The 21,453-nt window shown below is 46.2% G+C and overlaps 1 protein-coding gene and 1 long non-coding RNA gene across 2 annotated transcripts in view; one reads left to right on the plus strand and one right to left on the minus strand.

The window, feature by feature from the left end:
- The window catches only part of BOK (BCL2 family apoptosis regulator BOK), a 32,118-nt gene extending 16,676 nt beyond the window's left edge, over nucleotides 1-15,442 (minus strand). Inside the window, exons 1-3 of the mRNA XM_020989012.2 lie at nucleotides 15,036-15,442; nucleotides 14,038-14,260; nucleotides 8,659-8,787 (exon numbers count right to left, since the gene is read on the minus strand). Coding sequence (XP_020844671.1) covers nucleotides 8,659-8,787; nucleotides 14,038-14,260 — 352 coding nt within the window. The 5' untranslated portion in view covers nucleotides 15,036-15,442. The remainder of the gene's footprint in view (nucleotides 1-8,658; nucleotides 8,788-14,037; nucleotides 14,261-15,035) is intronic.
- Nucleotides 14,240-20,436, plus strand: LOC110210170 (uncharacterized). Its single transcript, XR_002325043.2, has 2 exons — nucleotides 14,240-14,923; nucleotides 18,503-20,436. It is a non-coding gene; the product is annotated as an uncharacterized LOC110210170 (long non-coding RNA).
- Nucleotides 20,437-21,453: the final 1,017 nt, after the last annotated feature.

A 21,453-nucleotide genomic window follows, 5' to 3' on the forward strand; every position in this document is an offset into this window, starting at 1 on the left:
GTGGTGGGGGTAAGCCCCTGCCCACACCTTACATCTTCAGGGGGAGGGGGATTCTTCTCCAAGTCCATTCCCATTCACTCCCTGGCAGTGACAGCATTTCTTAGGCGGATGGTGAATTATGAGAGTCCTCTCATTTTAGCTCACACCAACAAGGATTGCTGCTGACCTTTTTCTGGACGTGGGCTCCATTCACTTCCATTTACCTGATATTTTCAGAATAAATTGCTGCCTGAAATCACTGGAAAGTCTCTTGTGGTTCCAGGGCTCTTTCCTACCAAATTCAGTATCTGTATTTGGGATCCCCTCCCTGGCTGGCTAGATGCAGCTGGCCAGGCCGAGCATAATTTGATGATCTTCCACTGACCTCACAAAGTTACAAAGCCGGCTGGAGCCAGCAGACAGCATCGGCAGAGGTGAGAGCAGCCTGCAGGACGGAGCAGGACCAAGAGGTCAGTGCTTGGGGTCTGCAGCTCAGAGTCCAAAGGATGAAAAGGGGGTGCAACTTCAAGCACACGGTCAGCAGGATGAAGGAAGAGGGGTCCAGAAAAAAAATCTGAGCCCAGTCACACAGGTGGCTTCCTCCTTGCCACCTTCTTCTTTCTGCTGTCTGTGGTAGTATTGCCTTGGCTTTCTCAGCTAAAATGTACATAATGTCTGAACTGAAGGGGAAAGGGTGCTCTAGGTTTCTTCTGCCCTCAGGACCCAAGAGATGAGAGGTGGATATTTTGTTTGTTTGTTTCTGTTTTTTGCCTTTCTTCATATCTCCAGGTACAGTGTTCATTTTACATATTGAGAAACTGAGGTTCAGAAAGAATCTAGTGGGATAAGTAAAGCCCACTGAACCTCTAAAGTGCTCTGTAAACATCAGCTGTTATTCTAGTTGGGATTCCTGATTCTGTGGTCAGAGCTCTTTCCACTAAACCCTTCCCCACAGTCATTGGCCCTTGTCTCCCAAGGCCCCCCCAGACCTCTTCCTGCTGTGGGGCACCGGCCCCAGCTCCCCCCTGCTGAGCTGCCCCCCCAGACTCCTCCTGCTGTGCTGCCCCCAGGCCCGACTGCTGTACCCTAGCACCACCTAGCCTTTCCATCCTCCCCAAAGCTGAGCCCTCCCATCCTTTCTGAATAGGTCCTCCCTGAGTCACAGTCATCAGCTGCCTTATGGGAGCCTGGCTCGCCAATGTGAAGGGGAGTTGGGAATGTCAGTCCAGAAGTCCGTCCAGATCTCCTCTCCATTTTAGCTGAAGCTGGTTTTTTTAAGCACTTTCCTTAAAGTGCTGGAGGAAGTTATCTCGGCAAAGAGAAGGAGGCATTGCCCCATCACCTGGCACTCACACCAGCATCAGAATTTGAGGGGATGGGGAGATGGTAAAAGAAAGCAGTGTAGAGCCAAGAGGCCCACCGGGGTCCTTGGGGAGGCCCTTTGGGATGATGACGCACTGATTCTCACAGTTCTGAGCTATTTCTTTACCCATCCTCCCCAACAGCAGTGAGGATCCGAACTGAGGCGCTGGCTGGTGCGGGGGACAGATCACTGGACCTGGAGCCAGGTCTGGCCTCAGACACTTCCTATCTGAGTGGCTCCGGGCAAGTCACTTAACTTATGTTGGCCACAGTTCCCTCAAATGTAAAATGGAAATGATAATAATAGCAGCTCCTACCCTGCAGAACTTTTGTGAAGATTATAGAGATAATATTTATAGTGCTCAGCACGGCGCCTGGCCCTCAGTGGTCACTAGAAATGCTTATTCTGTTCTCCTCCCACCCGGATTCATCCACCCTCTCTTGCTCAATCAGCACAAACTGGACGAGAAGCTGGTCTGGGTTAGAGGTCATCGGGGGGCCAGGGAGCCCAGCAGACCTGAATCAATCCTGCTACCTTGACCTTGGGGCCACCGAACAAACTTGTGAAATACAATGTCCAGGAAACACCCGAACGCAGGTTTCTGTCGCGCGGCCCCCCCCTCCCCAACATCACTGGGTCAAGGGCAGAGAGAGCTGGTACCCGGGCTAGGAGGTGCCTTACTTGTGTACTTCTCTATGCACAGAAATATAGCCAGTTTCCCAAGCCACACCTGGAGACCCATACTGGGTCCTCTCCACTTCCTCCTGGGGTAAAGCAAGGATGGGCACACAGACGCCACTGTTACCCAGCTAGGAGAGTTATCAATGAGCCTGACAGCTCTGGAAAACAAGAATGTCATTTTACAGCCAAAAGGCAGAAGCATATGCATCCTTCACCCCATGATCACCCTTCTTGGTCTATGTTCCAAGGAGGCTATTGATTGGCAGGAGAGGGGAGGAGAAATGTCTGCTTGTAGGTCACCTCCACCATCAGCCATGGTCACTCTATTGGTTGGCATATGTTTTTAATTTTTGCTTTAGTTTGTTTTGACAATTTGAGGAGTGCAAGGTAGAGCAGAATGAATGATGTCCAGAAAATACAGTGATATAAAAATCTAAGGCATCACTAAAACCTGCTTTTTTAAAAATCAAGAAAAACAAACCCCTACCTGTACAAAAAGACTACTAGCAGTACTATTTGTAACAGCAAGAAACTGGAAATACAACAATAATAATTACTATTATTTATATAATACTTATGAGCTTGCAAAGCAGACAACACCCATGATCTCATAACAACTAGAAGCAGAAGTTAGAGCACTGGAAATAGAGTCAGGAAGACCTGAATTTGAATCCTGCCTCAGACCAGTTATGTGGCCCTGGACAAGTCACTTGATTTTTTTCAACCTCAGTTTCCTTATCTGTAAAATGGGTGTAATAATACTACCCTACCCCCAAGGTTGTTGTGAGGGTAAAATGGAATATTTGTAAAGTGCTTTGAAGACCCTAAAGTGCTATATAAATGATGGCTTAGCTAACTAACAACCCCCAGGAAAAGGGCATCTGCAGTAGGCATTATTGTCTCTGTTTGACATATGAGGAAACTGAGGCTGATAGAGTCATTGTTCCAGCCCAAGGAAGCTTAGGAAGAGAGACAGAGAGGTCTGTGGATACTGGGGGGTGGGACAAGCCAGGAGCATGCAGCAGCAATGGGGAGCTTTCCAAAAACCCAGGAATGGAAAGGGGGAATCCAAGAGACTCCTGAACTAGAGCTGGGAGAAAGAAGGGATGCCACCTGGCAACTCTGTCACCCATGATCCAGGGTAGAGCGGAGTGGTTGCAGGCTCAGGACCAGCTGAGGACTGAGCACAGAACAGCATCCAGACACCTAACTGTATGGCTCTGAGCCCAGGAGTGGAGACTAAGCTCAGATCTCCCCTTGAGCTCTGCACGTGTACCTGCAGTGGAATAACCAGGCAGGATGCTAACCCCAAGACCAAAGAAGAGCCATCAGTTCTGTCTCTCTGAACCTGCAGAACTCCACTATGCACAAGCCAACAGACCCACCGTGCAGAGCTCAGACCAAGAGGGTAGTGAACTGACCTCTCCCTAGATCACACGATTTTGGAAGCACCAAAAACTAGCAGCCTTCCAGACTGAGTTGTGAAAACAGCAGAAGGAGACATGGAAGGACAGAGGCACAGGTCAGATATCCCACCACCCCGAACCCCAAGAGGTGAGCAGAGCCCAACACTAACATAAAGTCCAAAGTCAAGAAATAGGCTGGAAGAGTGAATAAACAAAAAAAGAACCCAACCATAAAGAGCTACTGTGGCAACAGGGAAGCTCAAGATACAAACACAAAAGAAGATAATGACTTTAAAACATCTATAAGCAAAGACTCAAAGAAAAGTACAGATTGGACACAAGCCCAACAAGAATTCCTAGAAGCTACGCCAACAAGTATTAACAGCTTGGCAAATGAGGTACAAAAGCTTACAGAAGAAAACAGCTCCTGGGTCAGCTAGGTGGTGCAGTGGATAGAGCTCTGGCCTTGGAGTCAGGAGGACCTGAGTTCAAATCTGGCCTCAGACCAAACACTTGACACTTACTAGCTGTGTGACTCTGGGCAAGTCACTTAACCCTGATTGCCTCACCAAAAGAAAAAAAAAAGAAAAGAAAAAAAGAAAATAGCTCCTTAAAAATCAGAATTGACCAAGTGGAAACAAATTATTCCATGAAACATCAAAAAACAATAAGTTAAGTCAAAAGACTAAAGAAAAAAAATTGAAAAAATGTGAAATATCACATAGGAAAAATAACTGACCTGGAAAATACATCAAGAAAGGATAATTTAAGAATAATTGGACTGCTGGAAAGCTATGATTAAAAAAAAAGTTTAAACATCTTAGTTCAAGAAATTATAAAGGTAAATTGCTCAAATCTCTTAAAACCAGAGGGCAAAGTACAAATTAAAAGAATCGACTTCCTGAAGGAAACCTCAAACTGAAAACTCCCAGGTAAGGAGAAAATACCCCAAGCATCCAGAAAGAAAAAAATTGAAGTACCAAGGAGCCAGTCAGGATCAAACAAGACTTTTCAGTTACAGTTGAACAGAGGGCTTGGAATATGATATTCCATAAGGCAAAGGATCTAGGATTACAACCAAGAATAACTTACCCAACAAAAGTAAGTACAGCTCTACAAGGAGAAAAACATTTGCATCGATAGAGGGAGTTTCCTCACCTGAGAATCCTCTATGCCAGTGAGAGGACTTTCAAGCATTCCTGATAAAAAGACCAGAGCTGAGTAGAAAATCTGACATTCAAACACAGTACTCAAGAAAAGTACAAAAAGGTAGCTATGAGTGAAAAAATTGTAAGAGACTAAGTTTAAACTGTTTACATTTCTATATGGGAGTATGAAACATGTAATCCCTGAAAACTTTATCATCACCAGGGATCTCAGAGGGAGTCTGATTAGGCAAAGAGCTTGGATGCGATTCTGTTCTGTTTAGATAATCTCAAAAGAATAATGGAAGGGTGGAGAAGGATGCATTGGGAGAGGGTGGAAGGGAGAAGCATTTCTATATGTTACCCACAAAACCCAGCAGAAAGAGACAGAAAGAGAAATTCCATTTCAAATAACTACAGACAGTAAGAAATACTTGGGAGTCTACCTGCCAAGACATACACAGGAACTATATAAGTTACAATTACAAATCACTGATCTAAATAATTGGAGAAATACTAATTGCTTATGGGGAGGCCAAATCAATATAATAAAAATGACAATATTAACTAAATTAATTTATTTATTGAGCTTCATACTACTAAATAATCACTACTAAATAATTACTTGGTAGAGCTAGAAAAAAATAATTTGGAGCAACAAAAGGTCAAGAATATGAGGAAGTAAATGAAAAAAGAGAGAGAGAGAGAGAGAGAGAGAAGGAACGTGAACCAGCAGTACCAGATTTCAAACTATATTAAAAAGCTTTAATCATTAAAACACTCTGGTTGGATTGGATAAAAAGTAGAGAGGGTGGTTGATCAAGGGAACAGATTAGGTACTTGATACGTAGAAGTAAACACAATATGCAGAAGAATACGGTGAACTAGTGTTTCATAAACCCAAAGATCAAAGCTAGTAGGACAAGAACTCATTCCTGGACAAAAACTGGTGGAAAAACGGGAAAGCAGTCTGACAGAAACTAGGCATAGAGCAGTATTTCATACCATCTACCAAGACAAGCTCAAAATCAGTACATGATTTTAGACAGAAAGGATGATATGAGTAAATTAGTGGAGAACAGAAAAAAATATCTGTCAGGTAATAAGGATGAGGAAAACGTTCATGACCAAACAAGAGACAGAGAGGTTTATAAAAACTGAAATGAATAATTCTGATTACATAAAATTAAAAAGATTTTGTACAAACAAAACAATCACAGCTACAATTAAAAGAAAAGAAGGAAGCTAGGGGAAAATCTTTGCCATCAGTTTCTCTGATAAAGGTCTCATTTCAAAATCAAACATAAAAAAATCAAATTTCCAAGAATAAGAACCATTCCCCAACTGATAAATGTTCAAAGGATATGGATGGACAGTTTTCAGAAGAAGAAATCAGCTATCAATAGCCATATGAAAAAATGCTCTAAATTATCCATAATTAGAGAAATGCAAATTGAAACAACTCTAAGGTTCTAAATTGCAGAGAAGGTGTTGATTCATATTGGTAGAGAAATTTCCCCACCTGGGAGTTTCAAATTCAATGAAATTGCCTGTCCAATCTCTCTCCCTATCCTCTTGCTCATATTTTTAAATACTTAGCATTTCTAAATACTTAAATAACCTGTATCAATGGCAGCGGAGGAAGGGAAAAGTAAGCATTTAGTAAGTGCCTCCTATGTGCCAGGCACTGTGCTAAGTGATTCACAAATATTATCTTGATCTTCAGATTAACCCTTCAGGGTAACTGCTATTATTATCCCCATGTTACAGCTGCAGAAACTGAGGCAAACAGAGGTTAAATGACTTGTCCAGGGTCACATAGCTAGTAAGTGTCTGAGGCTGGATTTGAACTCAGCTCCTCCTGACTCTAGGCCCACTGAGCCATCTAGCTGCTTCTAAATCACAATAAAATAGGTATCTTGAAATTAAAAAAAAATGTCCAGCCAGGCATTTCTCAGGCTCTTGTGCACAGCTTTGCCAGGAAAGTCCAGAATTTGAACTTTCTCTCTCTCTCTCTCTCTCTCTCTCTCTCTCTCTCTCTCTCTCTCTCTCTCTCTCTCTCCCTCTCTCTCTCTAGTATTCAGTTAATGTTTTAACATTCAAGTGTGTATGTCTCCCACTGGCCAGGCATGTTACAATAAGAAAAGGAAAATTTGCAATACAATTGCATATTTCTGCTCAAACATGTGGAAACTTTCCATGAATTTCACAATTACCCCCTTTCCTTACATGGAAAATGAAAGACATTGTTAGAGGAGTATTGACAGCCGCTGTTACACCCACCACCAGTCCTTCAAGGCCTGGTGACCTCAGTCAGAGTGGAGGAAGCCCTGAGGATGACTCAGCTCGCCCCCGGACCTCAGACAGCTTGAGGCCTGGGCACTACTCCTGGTAAGGAGCCCCACATACATTCCCGGAGGATGAGCAGAGGGTTCCCGGCCCCACCCAAGAGAGAGGCGGATTAGCCAAGCACTGCTCCAGAGTCCCATCATTCTCATTCCAGACACCAGCCCCTGCTGGCTCAGGCCCTCCTCAGAAAACAACAGAACTGAGAATCTGTCTGGAGGGAATATGAGGCTGTGGGTTTCCATCTGGGCCAACCAAGCTGTTTCTCAGCTGCTGGGGTGTTTTTAAATGCCTCTGGGAAGCAAATGAAGGCTGCAAAGCAATCCTGAAGGATTCCTAACATCTCTTCTGGGTTCCTCAGCTAGGGAGCCTGCGGGTCTGGGCCACACCAAGGCTGGATGGGCCCAGGAGAGCTAGGCTGCGTCGAAGGCAGGACTGGAACCCGAGTGTTTTTGGCTGAGGCTCCCCCTCCAACCACAGCCTCTCCATGTCCTGAGTCGTCCACTCGTGTCACCTTGCCATCTACCGTGCAGCAGCCACCGCATTTCTCCCCACGTAACAGCACCTTCTTTCCCAGATTTCCAGAATTTGTGGCGCCAGGACCACTCCCTCCCCAAAATTAAGCCCCAGCTGTAGAACTCCTAACTTGGGACTACACCATCCTCCTGGGCTGCCATATCTGCCCTCTACCAGATGAAACCACGCTTCCAATCTAGGGGGGTGCCGGTAAATGTATAATAACCGGCACACTTTAAAGTTTAATACGCATTACTAACATTTTCTCCACGAGTTTCTTAAGTCTAGGTGACCTCTCTCTTTGGAGACGAAGCAATCCAATCTCCTGCGCTGGTAGCAGCTCCAGCACAGCCCCAAATCGCAGCCAACCTTGTGCCTGGCCATCCGCCCTTCACAAGGCGAGGCCCCACCCCGGCCGCTAAGTCTGATCCCTCCCCTCCCCACCGAATCTTAGGAGCGTATCGTGATTATCATATCGAGATCATATTGTGATGAGAAATCCAGAGTCAGAAGGGACCTTAGACCCTCTTCTAGTCTAACGCTCTCGCGTTAAAGATGAGGAAGCCATACCTAGGAGACAGTAAGTAACTCTCCCAGCTAGTAAAAGCCTGAGGAGGGATTCGAACCCAGGTCTTCCTGTCTCCCAGGTCCAGAACACTGTCCACTAAATCACAACAGTTCTCTAATCTAATCAATATCACTGTTGTTTCTGGAAAGAGTGAATCAAAAAGCAGCCCTGTGGCTCCCACACGCCAACATGAGTTGTCTCCCTCTGTTAAAACGGAAGCTTCTTGTGGGCTAGGGCTCTCTCGATTTTGTATTTGTATCGCCAGGGTTTAGCATAGTGCTAATTATTAATTAGCATACTTAATTAACATAAGCACTTGATAAATGTTTGTTCGGTCATTTACTTCCTACGTTCGCTCATTCATTCATCCATGCATTCATTCATCTGCTTATGAGAGGCTCCCAGTCCTGATGAGACTGCTTGGGGCTTGTCTGCAAGAGCAGCAGAGGTGACCAGTGATTGATGAGGACGGCCTCCTCCCTGGGATGACAGGTCATTACCCCACCTAAGATATGTAACCCTCAAGGAATGCGCTCGGCCACGTGAAAATCATTAGTGCCGAGCACCCTGCCAGCCTTCCACAGCCCGAGCCCCACCCCGTGCCGATCCCAGCGGGAGGAAGTTCAGTCCATCCCCGCTCCGTCCCCCATCTACCTGCTGCGAAGATCTGAGTGGCCACGGCCAGGAAAGCATCGGTCACCACGGTCTCTGACTGCACGGAGATGTTAAGCTGTCGAGCGATGTTCCGGTAGACGTTGGGCCGGATATATTCCAACTCATCCCCTACAATGAGACCGAAGGGAATGAGGAGATGGACCTCACAGTATCTCTCACCCACCTCAGCCTAGGACTCACAAGGAAAGAGCCCAAGTGACCAAGAGTTAACACAGCTTAACAGATGGGGAAACTGAGGCCCACAGGGTGAAGCAAGGATGCTGGGTTTGGAGGCAGAGGATCTGGGTTCATTCCCAGGCTCTCTGTGATCTGTTTTCTTCTTTGTAAAATGGAGCCTCAATGCATTTCTAGCATTCCTATAGCACTGTATACCTATCACAAGAGCCCTGAGAGGTACATGCTAGTATTGTCCCCATTTTACAAAAAAAGAAACTGAGGGCCTGAGAGACTCAGTGTTTGCTCAGGGTCACACAAGGGGCCAATAGAAGAGGCAGGCCTGGAACTCCGGTTCTCAGGTCCCCACAGCCCAGCATCCTTCCTACTTCTCTACACTGCCTCGAGGATGCAGAATGGAACAGATTCTCCTCTCCTCACACCTTGGAGCCCTCAGGAGGAGAGGAGGCACTCTGCCATGCCATCCTGGGGGCACGAGCTTTCGCTTTGTTTTCTAGCCTGAGCTCCCCTCTGAGGCACATGGAAGGCTCCCTCTCACCCTCTTATCCAGCCATGAGAAGGTTTCCTCCTAGCCTCTCTGCCCCAGGTCTAGTGACCTATCAGCTCTGACCTAAAGGGGAGGCCCACAGAGCCTGCATGGGCACACACACGCACACACACACACACACACACACACACACACACACACACACATACACACACACACACATCCCTAGCCTGTGCTAACATGACCAGCAAATCCCAGCAGGGTCTCAAAGGCTATGTGGTCCCATGACAAGAACCCCAATCCAGAGCCAGGAGATCAGGGTTTGAGGCCAGAGTTCTATGTAGTTTTGTGGCTTTTGGCAAATTATTTGCCCTCTTCTGGGCCTCAATTTTCCCATCTGTAAAATGAAAGTCTTGGAAGAGAGCACCCCAAGAAGGAATGGACTGCCTTGGGGGAGGTGGTGGGTTCCTGTCTCTGCAGGTCTTCAAGTAAAGACTGGATGACTATGCATGGGGGAATGTTTGCCAGGGGATTCTTGGTCAGATATAGGTAGGACTAGAAGATCCCTCCTGACTCAGAGATTCTGAGTCTTTGTCTAGAAATCAGGAGTTCTTAACCTTTTGGGGGGATCACAGATGCCTTTGGGGGTCTGTGGAAGCCTATGGATGGAGCCTTTCTTAGCATCATGATGTGGAATGCATAAAATAAAAGGAAAATGAAGATCAGTGAAAATAAAGATGCCACTTTTTTCCCCACTGGAGTTCATAGATCTTCTGATGCCTTCATCTGTTGACAGAGCCCTTGGGGGTCTGTGGACTCCAGGTCAAGAACTCCTAGCTCAGATGCATTCCTAACTAAGGTCCCTTACGTGGACAGTCCATGAACTAGGATCTCTTTTTGTTTCTCATTCCAGCAGGGTCGGCATATTCCCAGTTCCCTTCTGTCTGACTGGGAATCTATGAAGAGGGACAGGGAAACTGTGGATGACATCAGACCTTAACAGAGCTTCAAAACTCCTCCAACCTGTTATTTCAAATACATGAGATCTCTTTGCCCTCTGCAATTACTTAGGCTCCCTTTGGGGAAAGCTAGAAAGTGGCCGAAGTGGGATTTGAACCTGGGTCTCTCTGGCTCCATATTCAATATTCCATCTGTGCCACCATCTTGCCTCCAACTTATGTCCTTATTTTATTATTAATTAATTAATTATTATTAATTAATTTTAAATATTTTTTATATTTTGTTGATGCATATTAGGTTTGTAATGAAATATTTTGGGGTCTAGGCCCGTGGTTTTCTTGGTGTCTAGAGCACCTACGGGAGGAAACTCAGTTTACTAGTGCATTTTGACAACGTATCTGTAACCGAAATTCTTCAAGAGTCTTCTGGATGTTGGGCTATCAAGTGATATGCCCAGGGTCACTCTGGCAGGACATGCCCTTAAACAAAAGTCTTCCTGACTGAGCCTGGCCCTTCTAATAAAGTTTTTTAAATACCACTGTTATTAACAAGTCTGCAAATGCCAAAACCCTGGGACAGCTAGCCAGCACCTCTGAAGACAGAGTCCAGATCTAAAAGGACTATGTCATCTGAAATGACCAGCCAAACTGACAAGATGAAATTTAATAGCTACAAATGTTCCTCTCTGCACCTAGATTTAAAAAAAAAAAAACCAGCTCCAGGAGAAGAAGGTGGGAGTGGGGAAAGGGGAAGGGCAGGCTGGGGAAAGCCTGGAGAAGTTGTAACAATTAGCCATGCCCAGCAATGGAATGTATTTGGGCAACCCCATCTTTGGAAATACCCTAGCCAAATGACCATTTGCAGAGGAAGCCTGGATTCTCAAGGGAGCCATAATAAGTCAGGAAGCATTACATGTAACACATCCAGGGGGGTGCTGGAGTCAGCTCCTGAGATCCAACTAATACATTTTCAACGTGAGCCTCAGAAATTTGCCAACTGCATGAAATCGGGGCTCCCTTCATTGTCTCGTTGGTCGTCTCGACTCAAGAAAGTGACAGACAAAATGTTAATAAATGCAGATTAAATTTAAAAGTCTGAATGGGGTAGCTGTATGTTAGGCAACTCAATTAATGGGGGTAATAAGACGAGATAATATGTGTCCAGTTTTTTCCAAGAGTGGGTTGATAACAATTGACAGCACATTCCTTCATCAAACCATCATTAATAGAGCACTTTTAAGTTCACCAAATGCTTTATTATCAGTGAAGCCTCACAATAATTGGTGAGATAAGAAATCTAAGCATTGCCACCCCATTCTACAGATGAGGAAACTGAGGAAGGATTTGAACCTAGGCTACTCTGAACTCATTCCATAGGTACTGACCGAGTACAAGTCTCCTGCATTAGGCAAACCACGGAGGTCCTCTGCAGGCCAAGGCCTGAGGGGGTCACTAGTCCTGGGCTTTCATGGGAAGTGTGGAGAATTTGGAGGGAATCCAAAGGAGAGAAACTAGAACAATTACTGAGACTAGAAATAGACCCTGGGAGAAAAAGTGAAAGGAAATGGGATCATTTCACTTGGGGAGGGAGAGGTGATGACACTCCAGTGAGTGATGGTACAAGGGGCTGGCTTCCCTCCCAACAAGGCCTGGGCAAGAGGAAACGGGCGAGGGGGGGGCAGGGAGGGAGCCTTGCATTAGACACAGGGGAAAAAACCCAAATCTTTCCTTTTTTAAATGCCTGAGAATCACCAGATACAGCATCTAGGGAGTGCTGGGAACCTTCTTTTCAGGAGATTCAGGAAAAAAAGCAATTATTCATCAAGATCCCCCTGGTTCTGTCCAGGCCTAAAAAGTGAGTGGCACAAGGTAGGCACATTGATTAATGAGGCTTATGGCCCAGGAAAAGTCAGAGGCAGCTGAGCAGTGCCACAGTGCCCAGAGTGCTAGGCCTAGAGCTATCAGGAAGACTTGAATTCAAATCCAGCCTCAGCCACTTTCTAGTGGTGCGATTCCAGGCAAGCCCCTGAACCTCAGAGTGCCAAACAGAGCTAATATGAAGAGAGAACATTATAAAGGGCTTTGCAAAGTAAAGTGTCTTTTATGCAAAGAGTCCTCTTTTGAAAGTGGGTATTTCTTGATTTTTATTTCTAATTCTGCCCCTCTAGTCTGTCCCCTCCCCTCACCCCCAACTGTGGCTTAGGGTGTATGGCAGGCCTGGGCACCAGGGTGGAGCAGCAGCAGATGCCAGGCTTGGGCACCCAAATCCAAGGGCAGGAGGGGAAGAAGCAGGGGGCTGGTCAGGAGGGGCTATGCTCCAGGGGGTTCTGAGCCAGGGGAGCTGAGCAGACAGGCAGGAATGAAGCATCCTTGGGGCAAGCTTAACAGCTGGGAGAAGGGGAAAGGCCTGAGTCGGGAGGCAGGGAGCCCTCGGAAGAATCCTGAGGAAGGCCTGGAGCCTCGTGGACAAGGCTGAGAGCTCCCCAAAGCCCAGGCTCAGCTCTACCCCTTCAGAGATGCTGCTAGAAACCAGAGAGGAGTAGGCCAGTCCTGTACGTTACCAGGCTCCGGAGGTAACAGAGTGTAAGCTGCTTGAGGGGAGGGATAATTTCATTCTCTTTCTTTGTATTCTGGGCCCCAGGATTGTGCCAGGAACACTCATGGGGACAGAAAACTTCCACGTGAGGAAATTACCTCCGCCAATTCAGGTTGGCCCCTTCTCTGGGATTCCACAGGAAGGCTGAGAGCCTCCATCAAGTTCACACAGCCAGTTTGCTTTAGAGGCAGGATTTGAACCCAGTTCTTCCAGATTCTGAGGCCAGCACATAGTAGGTTCTTTGTTAATATATGTTTACTTTATTAGAACCTAAACTCCCTGAAGGCCAAGTACAGATTCTTTGTATCTGTAGGCCTAGCACAGTGTTTGGCACATAGTAAGTGCTTAATAAATGCTTGTTGGTCAAGCAATATATATTAAGAACCTACTATGTGCCAGGCACTGTGCTAATGAATGATCAATGTGGTCCCTGAATGCCCTCCCAGAAGCCTTGCCAGTTCTGTTCAGAAGCAGCTCTGCTGGCAGGGTCAAAGCCTGGTAATGGAGCCAGTCCCTGCACTTCTGCGGCCCAGGTCCTCCCCTGTCTCCTCAGGCCGGCCCCATCAGAGATTGGGATGGGACTGTCCCAGGGGAACTGGAGATCTCCTAAGGAGCCCTCCTCATCCAGGACGTCCCCACCACCACCACCAAGCTCACCGACCTTCTCATCCTAACCATGGACATGTCACTTCCCTTCTCTGGCCCTCAGTTTCTTCCCTGAAAAAAATGGTCTTTATGGTTCCTTTCCTCTCTGAACCTCATTAGTAGCAGAGTCAGGATTTGAACCCAGGCCCTCTGACTCTAAATTTAGCATCCTTTCCACATTGTTCACATGTAAGCAGCACCTTTTGATCTACAAAGTATATTCCTGGTTACCTGGGAGATGTCTTATCCCTATTTTACAGAAGAGGAGATGGGGGGGGGAGGGAAAGGAGAGAAACAAATGTTTTAAGTGACCTGCCTCTGCTGTGAAGTAGCAGATATCAGACTTGAACCCATGCCCCAGACTCCAAGCCCACTGGGGTGGCCGTTAGTCAGAGCTGTTTGAAGGTAAGGGAAATGGGCCCATTTCTCAGGTTACAATTGAGTCATATCAGCATCAGGCAGACGCTGCAGCCTGCCCCAGCTGCTGCCCCACTCACCCAGCCGGAGGAGGATGCTGGAAATCTCGGCCAGCTTCCCACCGGGCGTCGGCGCCTTGTACTCGGGCTTGCTCCAAACCAGCCCGGCCCGGATGAGCCGGGAGTGGATGTATTCCCGGCACAGGGCTTTGGCCTGGGACACCAGCTCTTTATCGGTCGGGGAGCGGTCAAACACTTCCATCACCTCCGCAGCAAACACCGAGGAGCGCCGCAGAACCTCCATCTGTTAGGAAGAGAAAGCTGCCTGACGCCAGGAGGCTAGCTGCGCGCCTGGGGGGAGGCGGGAAAGAGGCATCCTGCCTGGAAAGGTGGAGACTGAGGCTGTTTTCTGCCAGGTTAGTGCACAGGACGAGCCGAGGACGGCCCCCTCTCACCCCACCCTCTATGATTCATCCCCGGCTCCCTCGCTCTGGGCTCCCTTGGTAAGTGCCAGGACCGACTAACCTAGAAGCACCAAAGGGGAGTCCAAGCTCGACAGGGGAAGTGAGAAGTCCCTGAGGAGATGTCTGGGGGCAGAGAGGTGAACCCCTTCAAAAAGGAGAGCTTTGGGAATGAAGACAGATCCCCCTTGACTCCAGACAGAGCCTAGCGCCCAGCCCATCCACTGAGTTCAAAGAACAGAAATCAAGAAATCAGCGCATTGCCTCGGCTCCCAAGGCCAGTCTGCAGCTGCCCAGGTCGACGGAGAGCTGGCGTTCTGGCTCGAGGTCTTCATGGATGGATGGGTAACCCATGCGATGACTTGGGGCTGAAGTCGCTCGGTGCCTGGGCTTCCGCTGGAGACAGCAGACTGCCCAGCTGCCCGACTCCGAGTGTTTGCTCTCTTGTCTGGTTTCTGGGGTTACCAGGACGCAGGTGCAGCCCTGGTCCCGGGACTAAGGACCAGGTGAGTCCCCAGGACCCCTCACTCACACGGGGGAGGAGCTTTCACGTTTTCACAGCACAAGTTCTGACCACCCCGTTTCCCCACCCTCTAACAAAGCAACCCCACGGCTCACCTCTCAAGTTGCATTTTTTTCCCCTGTGCAAAGATGAAAGATAAACCTTGGTTTCAGGGGCTCCTCCTCATCTCCTTCCGTTCACACACTCACAAACACATACACACGTCTTCTCTGTCGATTCAGAGTTCTCTGCCCCCTCCGCGGAGGTTCAGCGGGAAGTTTGCTAGGTGACTGGGTTTCCCTGGGCTCCTGTGGGACTCAGTGTCTCTCTCTTAGCGTCTCTTAACCATCCCACGTCCTTCTGGCTTGTACACAGACTTTCTTTGAGGGAGAAAGTCAGAAAGACAGGCAGACAGACAGACAGATAGACAGACAGTGTCAGGGAGAGAAAGAGCCTTCTAAGGAAAATGAAATGACTAGGAGGCGGAGTCAAAGAAGTCGGTTAGAAACCAGGCTCCCCTTTCTTCTCTCTCTTAAGGAGGAACCAGCTAGTTAGAGTGATTGATTAAGGGAGAATGGCTCGAGTGTTCTCCGTGGGGAGGGAAGCGGCGCCTGGGTAGGGGCTGGCCTTCACAGCCCACTTTCCCCTCTTGGAGCCCTTTCCTGTAAAATGAGGGTGTTGTACTAGGTGGGCTCCGAGGTCTCTTCTTTATCTAGAAATAGGATTCTAAGCCAGTCCCAGAATCTGAGTGGGCAGAGACCGCAGAAGCCATCTGGTCCAGCCCTTCCCCCAAACAGAATCTCTCTGCAATGTCTAGACAGAGCTGGAAGGAAGCTGAGATCAGCCAGTCGATGAAAAGCTCTTGTTTTGTGGGGGAGGCCCTGGGTCACACAGCTTGTAAGTGTGGAGGTGGGATTTGAACCTGAGTCTTTGTGCCTAGGAGGCCAGCGTTCTGCTAAACCATGCTAGCCCTGGAGATGACACAAAGGATGAAGGAAGACTAGGGGCATGTAAGTGCCTGTGATGAGGAGCCTTGGACACCCCTGAGACCTTACCAATATTATCTCAATACAAACAAAACACGTATGGGGTAAATTGGTGCTAATCAACAGAGGAAGGGCAACAGAATTAAGCAGGGTGGAGACAGGCTTCCTGGAGAAGGTGACATTTTAACTAGGACTTGAAGGAAACCAGGAGGTAGAGATGAGGAGGGAGGGGATTCCAGGAATGGAGGGCAGACAGAGAAAATGCCCAGAATTGGAAAATGGCATGTCTGCTGAGTCGCTGGACTGTAGCATATGGGGGAGGGGGGAGGGGGAAGAAGCCTGGAGAGGGAGGGGGAGAACTGGAGCAGGAACAGCAGAGTCTGGGGAGCAGCTGCAGCATCCGGAGTGACCTGTCTGATCCAGTCTAACAGTGGTTTGACCCATCAATTGAGAAGCTGCACCTAGCAAGGCAGAGACTCGTCCATCAGCTGTGCAAATGCCCTGACATGACCTCAGTTGGGACTAGAAGGCGCTCAGCGCATAGTAGGTGCTTAATAAAGGTTTAGGGATTGATTAATATGCAGATTCTCAGGGCCAGGAATATATTGCATGTGAGCCTCACTACCTTTGTGTTCTAAGTTTGACTATTCTCCTGAGGGACTGAGTGGGCACACAGGGTCAGGGTGCACCTGGGTGTCTTTGTAACTTGGTTCTTGCTGTACCTTCTCAGTACATATCCAGTTTTTTGCCGTTACAACTAGTTCTACCAGGAATATTTTTGTGCAGATAGGACTTTTTTCTTTACTTAAAAATAGGTTTTGAAGATGGCTTTGGTTTTTATACGTCAGTCATTTCTGGGTATCTTTCTGTCCACCTCCACCCCGAGAAGCGGACTGATTGATCCTGGCTGAGCTGCCTGTTTGAGAGACTTGACACAGTGATTTTCCATGCTCCTCTTTCCCTCCCTCTCTCTGTTCTGTAAGATTGAAGTCCGAAGCTCATTTGTTCTTTATAGTTGGTTTACATTTCGGATTAGTGCCTATGCAATGCCAGTTTCAGATAAAATTTGGACCAATCACAACAACTTCTGCATTGTATGTTTCACTAAAGTCAACAGGAAGCCAGAAAAATTATGGCCGGGTATGTAGGGAGAGAAAGGGACAGAGAAAATGGACCTTATCTATTGGCCTTGGGGCAGGGGTTCTAGAGCTCAGTAAGACAGCATTTTACCCACTTTTACATTGTTATAGATTTTCCCAAGTGGGAAAAAAAGGTGAGTCCAGAGCAGTTCTTCAGGGACAGGTGAGCCAATAATAGCTGCTGTCTGGAAGGAGAGACTGAGAAAGCCGCCCCGTAGAGTTCTATTGTTGTGCCCATTGTCGTAATCCACACCTTGCAAAGAGAAACCCCTGCAAAGGGTTGAATTGAGGGTAGTGATTAGAGATTGCCAAGCTCAGTGGGAAGAGAGTGTGATTGAAAAAAAGCCACCCCCCAAAAAAAGCAGGACAATGCCCACATTCCAAAGATGGGAGCCAGGGAGGAGGGAGGGAGAAGTCTACCCTTCTCCTCCTGCAACAGTTCAGCAGAGAAGCTTTTCAAGTAGTCCATCAATGAGCACTTAGTATGCACTTACTGTATGCCAGGCACTATGCTAAATGCTGAAGATACAAACAGAGGCAAAATCATGAACCCTGCCCTTGAGCAGCTCACATTCAAATTTGGAGGTCACTAACAGTACATACAGCATATGTATATACAGCATAAAGGAATAATCCTCTCAGAGGGAAGGTACTTTTCTACCTTATACAAATCCTTACAGATATCTCATTATAATTGCATTCTAAGGTTTATGACCGCAGCGGCCAGGTCTGATGGTTCCATCACTATCAATACTGAGAATAGGTTACTATAGCAACAGTGATCCAGTTCATGGCTCCATCTGGCCAAATCTATGAACACTCCCTAGATGCTTTGCCCAAAGTCACACGGCTAATACATGGCAGAGGTTAGAACCAAAGTCTTCTGATATCAAATCTAGCATTTCCATTTCACCATGCCCCAGAGACCCAGGATCCTACAATTACTCTCATGATAACAGATTCTGAAATACCTTCCACATCAGTAACCATCTGTTTCCTATCTAGATATCTTTCTTTTTTCTTTTTTTATTTTTTAGGCAATTGGGGTTAAGTGACTTGGCCAGGGTCACACAGCTACTAAGGGTCAAGTGTTTGGTCTGAGGCTGGATTTGAACTCAGGTTCTCCTGAATCCAGGGCCAGTGCTCTATGCACTGCGCCACCTCGCTGCCCCTGTTTCCTATCTAGTAAGACATGGTCAATTTCTTAAAAAAACAAACAAACCTCTGAACTTAACAAACACAAGATAAAAGATGCATTTCCATGTAGAACAAGAAGAAAGAGGTGTTTATGAAACTCTTGAGGATTGTGGCAGTGAATAGAGCGCTGGGCTAGAAATCAGGAAGACTCGAATTCAAATGTGGCCTCAGACACTCACTAGCTGTGTGACCCTGGACAAGTTTCTGCCTTAGTTTCCTCATCTATAAAATGGGAATAATCATAGCATCTATACTTTGCAGGGTTGTTGTGAAGAAGCGTGAAATCTAACTGGGGAGACAAAACAAAGGAAGGCCAAAGTTGCTGACCAGACAAGAAGGGCTCTAGATGATGAGAAGATGGAGAAGGCAGGACTTGATCTGGAAAAGAACTCTGCAGTCAAAGCCAGAAGACATGGTTTCAAGTCCTGAATCTCTCACTAACTGGCTATAAGACCATAAGGAGGCAATTTCCTGCCTTCTGGACCTTAGTCTTTTCACCTGTAAAAGGGGGAGAATGGGCCTAAAACATCTCTTGTAGGAATTGACGGAAGGGTCTGAGGATTTGTTTTCTAGAAAGCTATCTGGGTTATTTTTTCAGTTTCTTGCCTCGGTTCCCCCAACCTGTGAAGCCTATAGTCACTAACCTCTCAGCCAGGATCTCTCTGAATACTGACTCTCTGGGAGGTTACCCAGCTCAGTGTGTTTGAGGTGTTTGAGCCCTTGACTTCCTCACTAGGCTTTCCCTCAGGCTCACCTGAGAGAGAAGGAGGCTTCCTGCTTGGGTGTTGCTGCTGCTCTGAGCATCTTACTGGCTCTCAAAGAAAACCACTTGATCTATGCCCTAAAGTTTGCTTTTCCAGTAACCAAATGGTGACCCCATAATTCAAGTGTGTCACATGTAACACAGCTAACAGACTTCTAGCGCTGGGAGTTGTTAGGCCCATCAGGTGTATTTAGATTAATACAGCCCTTTTCTGAAAAGAATAGGCAAGTCTTTAGCTTTAATAGCACCTTAAGAATTCAAGAGAACCAAGACCTCTGTCCCTGAAGGCCTTGAGAAGACATCATGGTGAGGAAGAAAGATCATTGGATTTGGAGTCAGAGACCTGGGTTCTAGTCCTGCCTTGAGTAAGTCACCTAACCTGTGTGGACCTCAGTTTCTTCTTCTGTAAAATGACGAAGTTGGGCTTGATGATCTCTCAGGTTCTTCTGACCTTTAAATCCTCTAAGTATAAATCTTGGAATACTTGACGGCTAATGGCAGATGGAACCTTCCAGACTATTCAATCCTTGAATCATAGAGCTAGAGCAGACCTCAGAGGTTCTCTTCATTTTACAGAGAAGGAAACTGAGGCTTGGGACTTGCCCAAGGGAACATACTTAATAGTGTCAGAAGCAAGATTTGAACCTAGGGGCCTCTAACACCAGATCCAGCCCTTTGGGGTGGGTTCCAGCTGGGGTCCCGATGGTTAAGAGCTTGCCTGAGATCATCCTTCTAGATCATATGAAGAGCCAGGGCTGGAAGCAGCCAGATCCTCACTCCACTATTCTTGCTACCACTTGTGAATTTTGTTACCGTTTTGTCTAACTTGATAAAGTGTCCTCTTGGTATCCTGATTGACATGGCACTCAATCTGTATTATTAGGCAATAGCCTCATTTTTTATACTGGCATGGCCCAGCTACAAGCAATTATTCATCTTGATTTCTCTAAAGCGGGTTGTGCATTTGGACTTATATACAATTTTAGTATTTCTGGATAAGTTAACACCCAGATATTTTATGTAGTTTAGATTTATGTTTGATGAAACTTCTTTTACAATCATTTCCTCCTTTTTTGTTAGTACTGTATCAAATATTGGGGTTTTGCGGGTGCTTATTTTGTATCCTCCTGCTTACTTGAATCTATTAATAACCTTAATTAGCTTCTTCACTAGTTCTCTAGGTTTTCTTGGTAAACTGTCAAGTTGCCTGCATGTACAGATCATTTTATTTCCTCTTTCCTAATCTTTATACCTTTAATGTATCTCTCTTGTCTTATTGCTATAACGATCATTTTTAGAACTAGTCTTTAGTCTAGAACTAATCCTTTCTTTATCTTCATTTGTCCTGGGAAGACTTTCAGTGTTTCCTGTGCAAATGATACGAGCTCTTGGCTTTAGATACTTTTTCTTACATTAAATAAAGGCCCTTCTATGCCTAGAGTTTTAAACACCAATGAGTCTTGTATTTTGTCCAAGGCTTTTTTCTGCATCTAGTCATATAATTATGTAAGTTTAATTGATTTTGATGTTTATGTGATTATTTTAATTGCCTTCTGAATATTGGGTTGAATATTGCATCCCTGCTACAAGTCCAAGTTGCTCATAGTGAATTCTTTTGAAAACACGTTGCTGTGTTTTCTTTGGTAAGTTGTTTTTTGTTTTGTTTTGCTTTGTATTAGTATTCACTAGTGAAATTGGTTTATGGTTTTTTGTTGTTGCTTTTTTTTTCTCTGTCCCTCCCTGGTTTGGACACAATGATCACATTTTTTTTTCTGATAAGATTGGTTGAGTGTCTTCTTTCTCTGTTTTTGAGAATAATTTTTGAAGCAGAGCTTTCAGTTGCTCATTGGATCAATCCACTTTTGGACAGACATTGAAGTTGGACAGTGATCAGGGCTGAGCACTGAAGAGGCAGCTAAACAGGTCAAGGTACATTTTGGGGAACTGTGCAAGGTTCTCACTGATCCCAAGCTGTTCTCTGTCGCCAAAGACCACCCTTGTTACATTTGTATTCTCCCAGTGATGGTCTATAGCTGAAGGTCATGGAACACCATGATCTCTTGAAGACTCAAAATTGCAGATGACCCAAAGGGTGGTGGGCAGATACACACACAGGGAGTCTTAAGTACTGGAGTCTCAAACATTAAAACCTGCACAAAGAAGACCGTGTGGATACAGATGATGGCAACATAGCAGGAAGAAGTAGTCTCTAAGTTTATTGGGGAGCATATAATTTGGTAGACATTTCCCCAAGGAAACAAGGTGTCCAGGATAACTTTAAATACACCTAAATATTGTACATGATACTGTGTCTATGGATAAATGAGTCAGGGCCCTGATGATATGCATATCCTCTTGTAGGCACAAGCCTGCCAGATACAGCTTTTATTAGTCTATGTAAAAATAATTCTAAATATTTCTGGGTAATGATAGGATTTGTTGAATAGAT

Source organism: Phascolarctos cinereus, unplaced genomic scaffold (genome assembly GCF_003287225.1).
Source record: "Phascolarctos cinereus isolate Bilbo 61053 unplaced genomic scaffold, phaCin_HiC Scaffold_7;HRSCAF=346, whole genome shotgun sequence".
NCBI lineage: Eukaryota > Metazoa > Chordata > Mammalia > Diprotodontia > Phascolarctidae > Phascolarctos > Phascolarctos cinereus.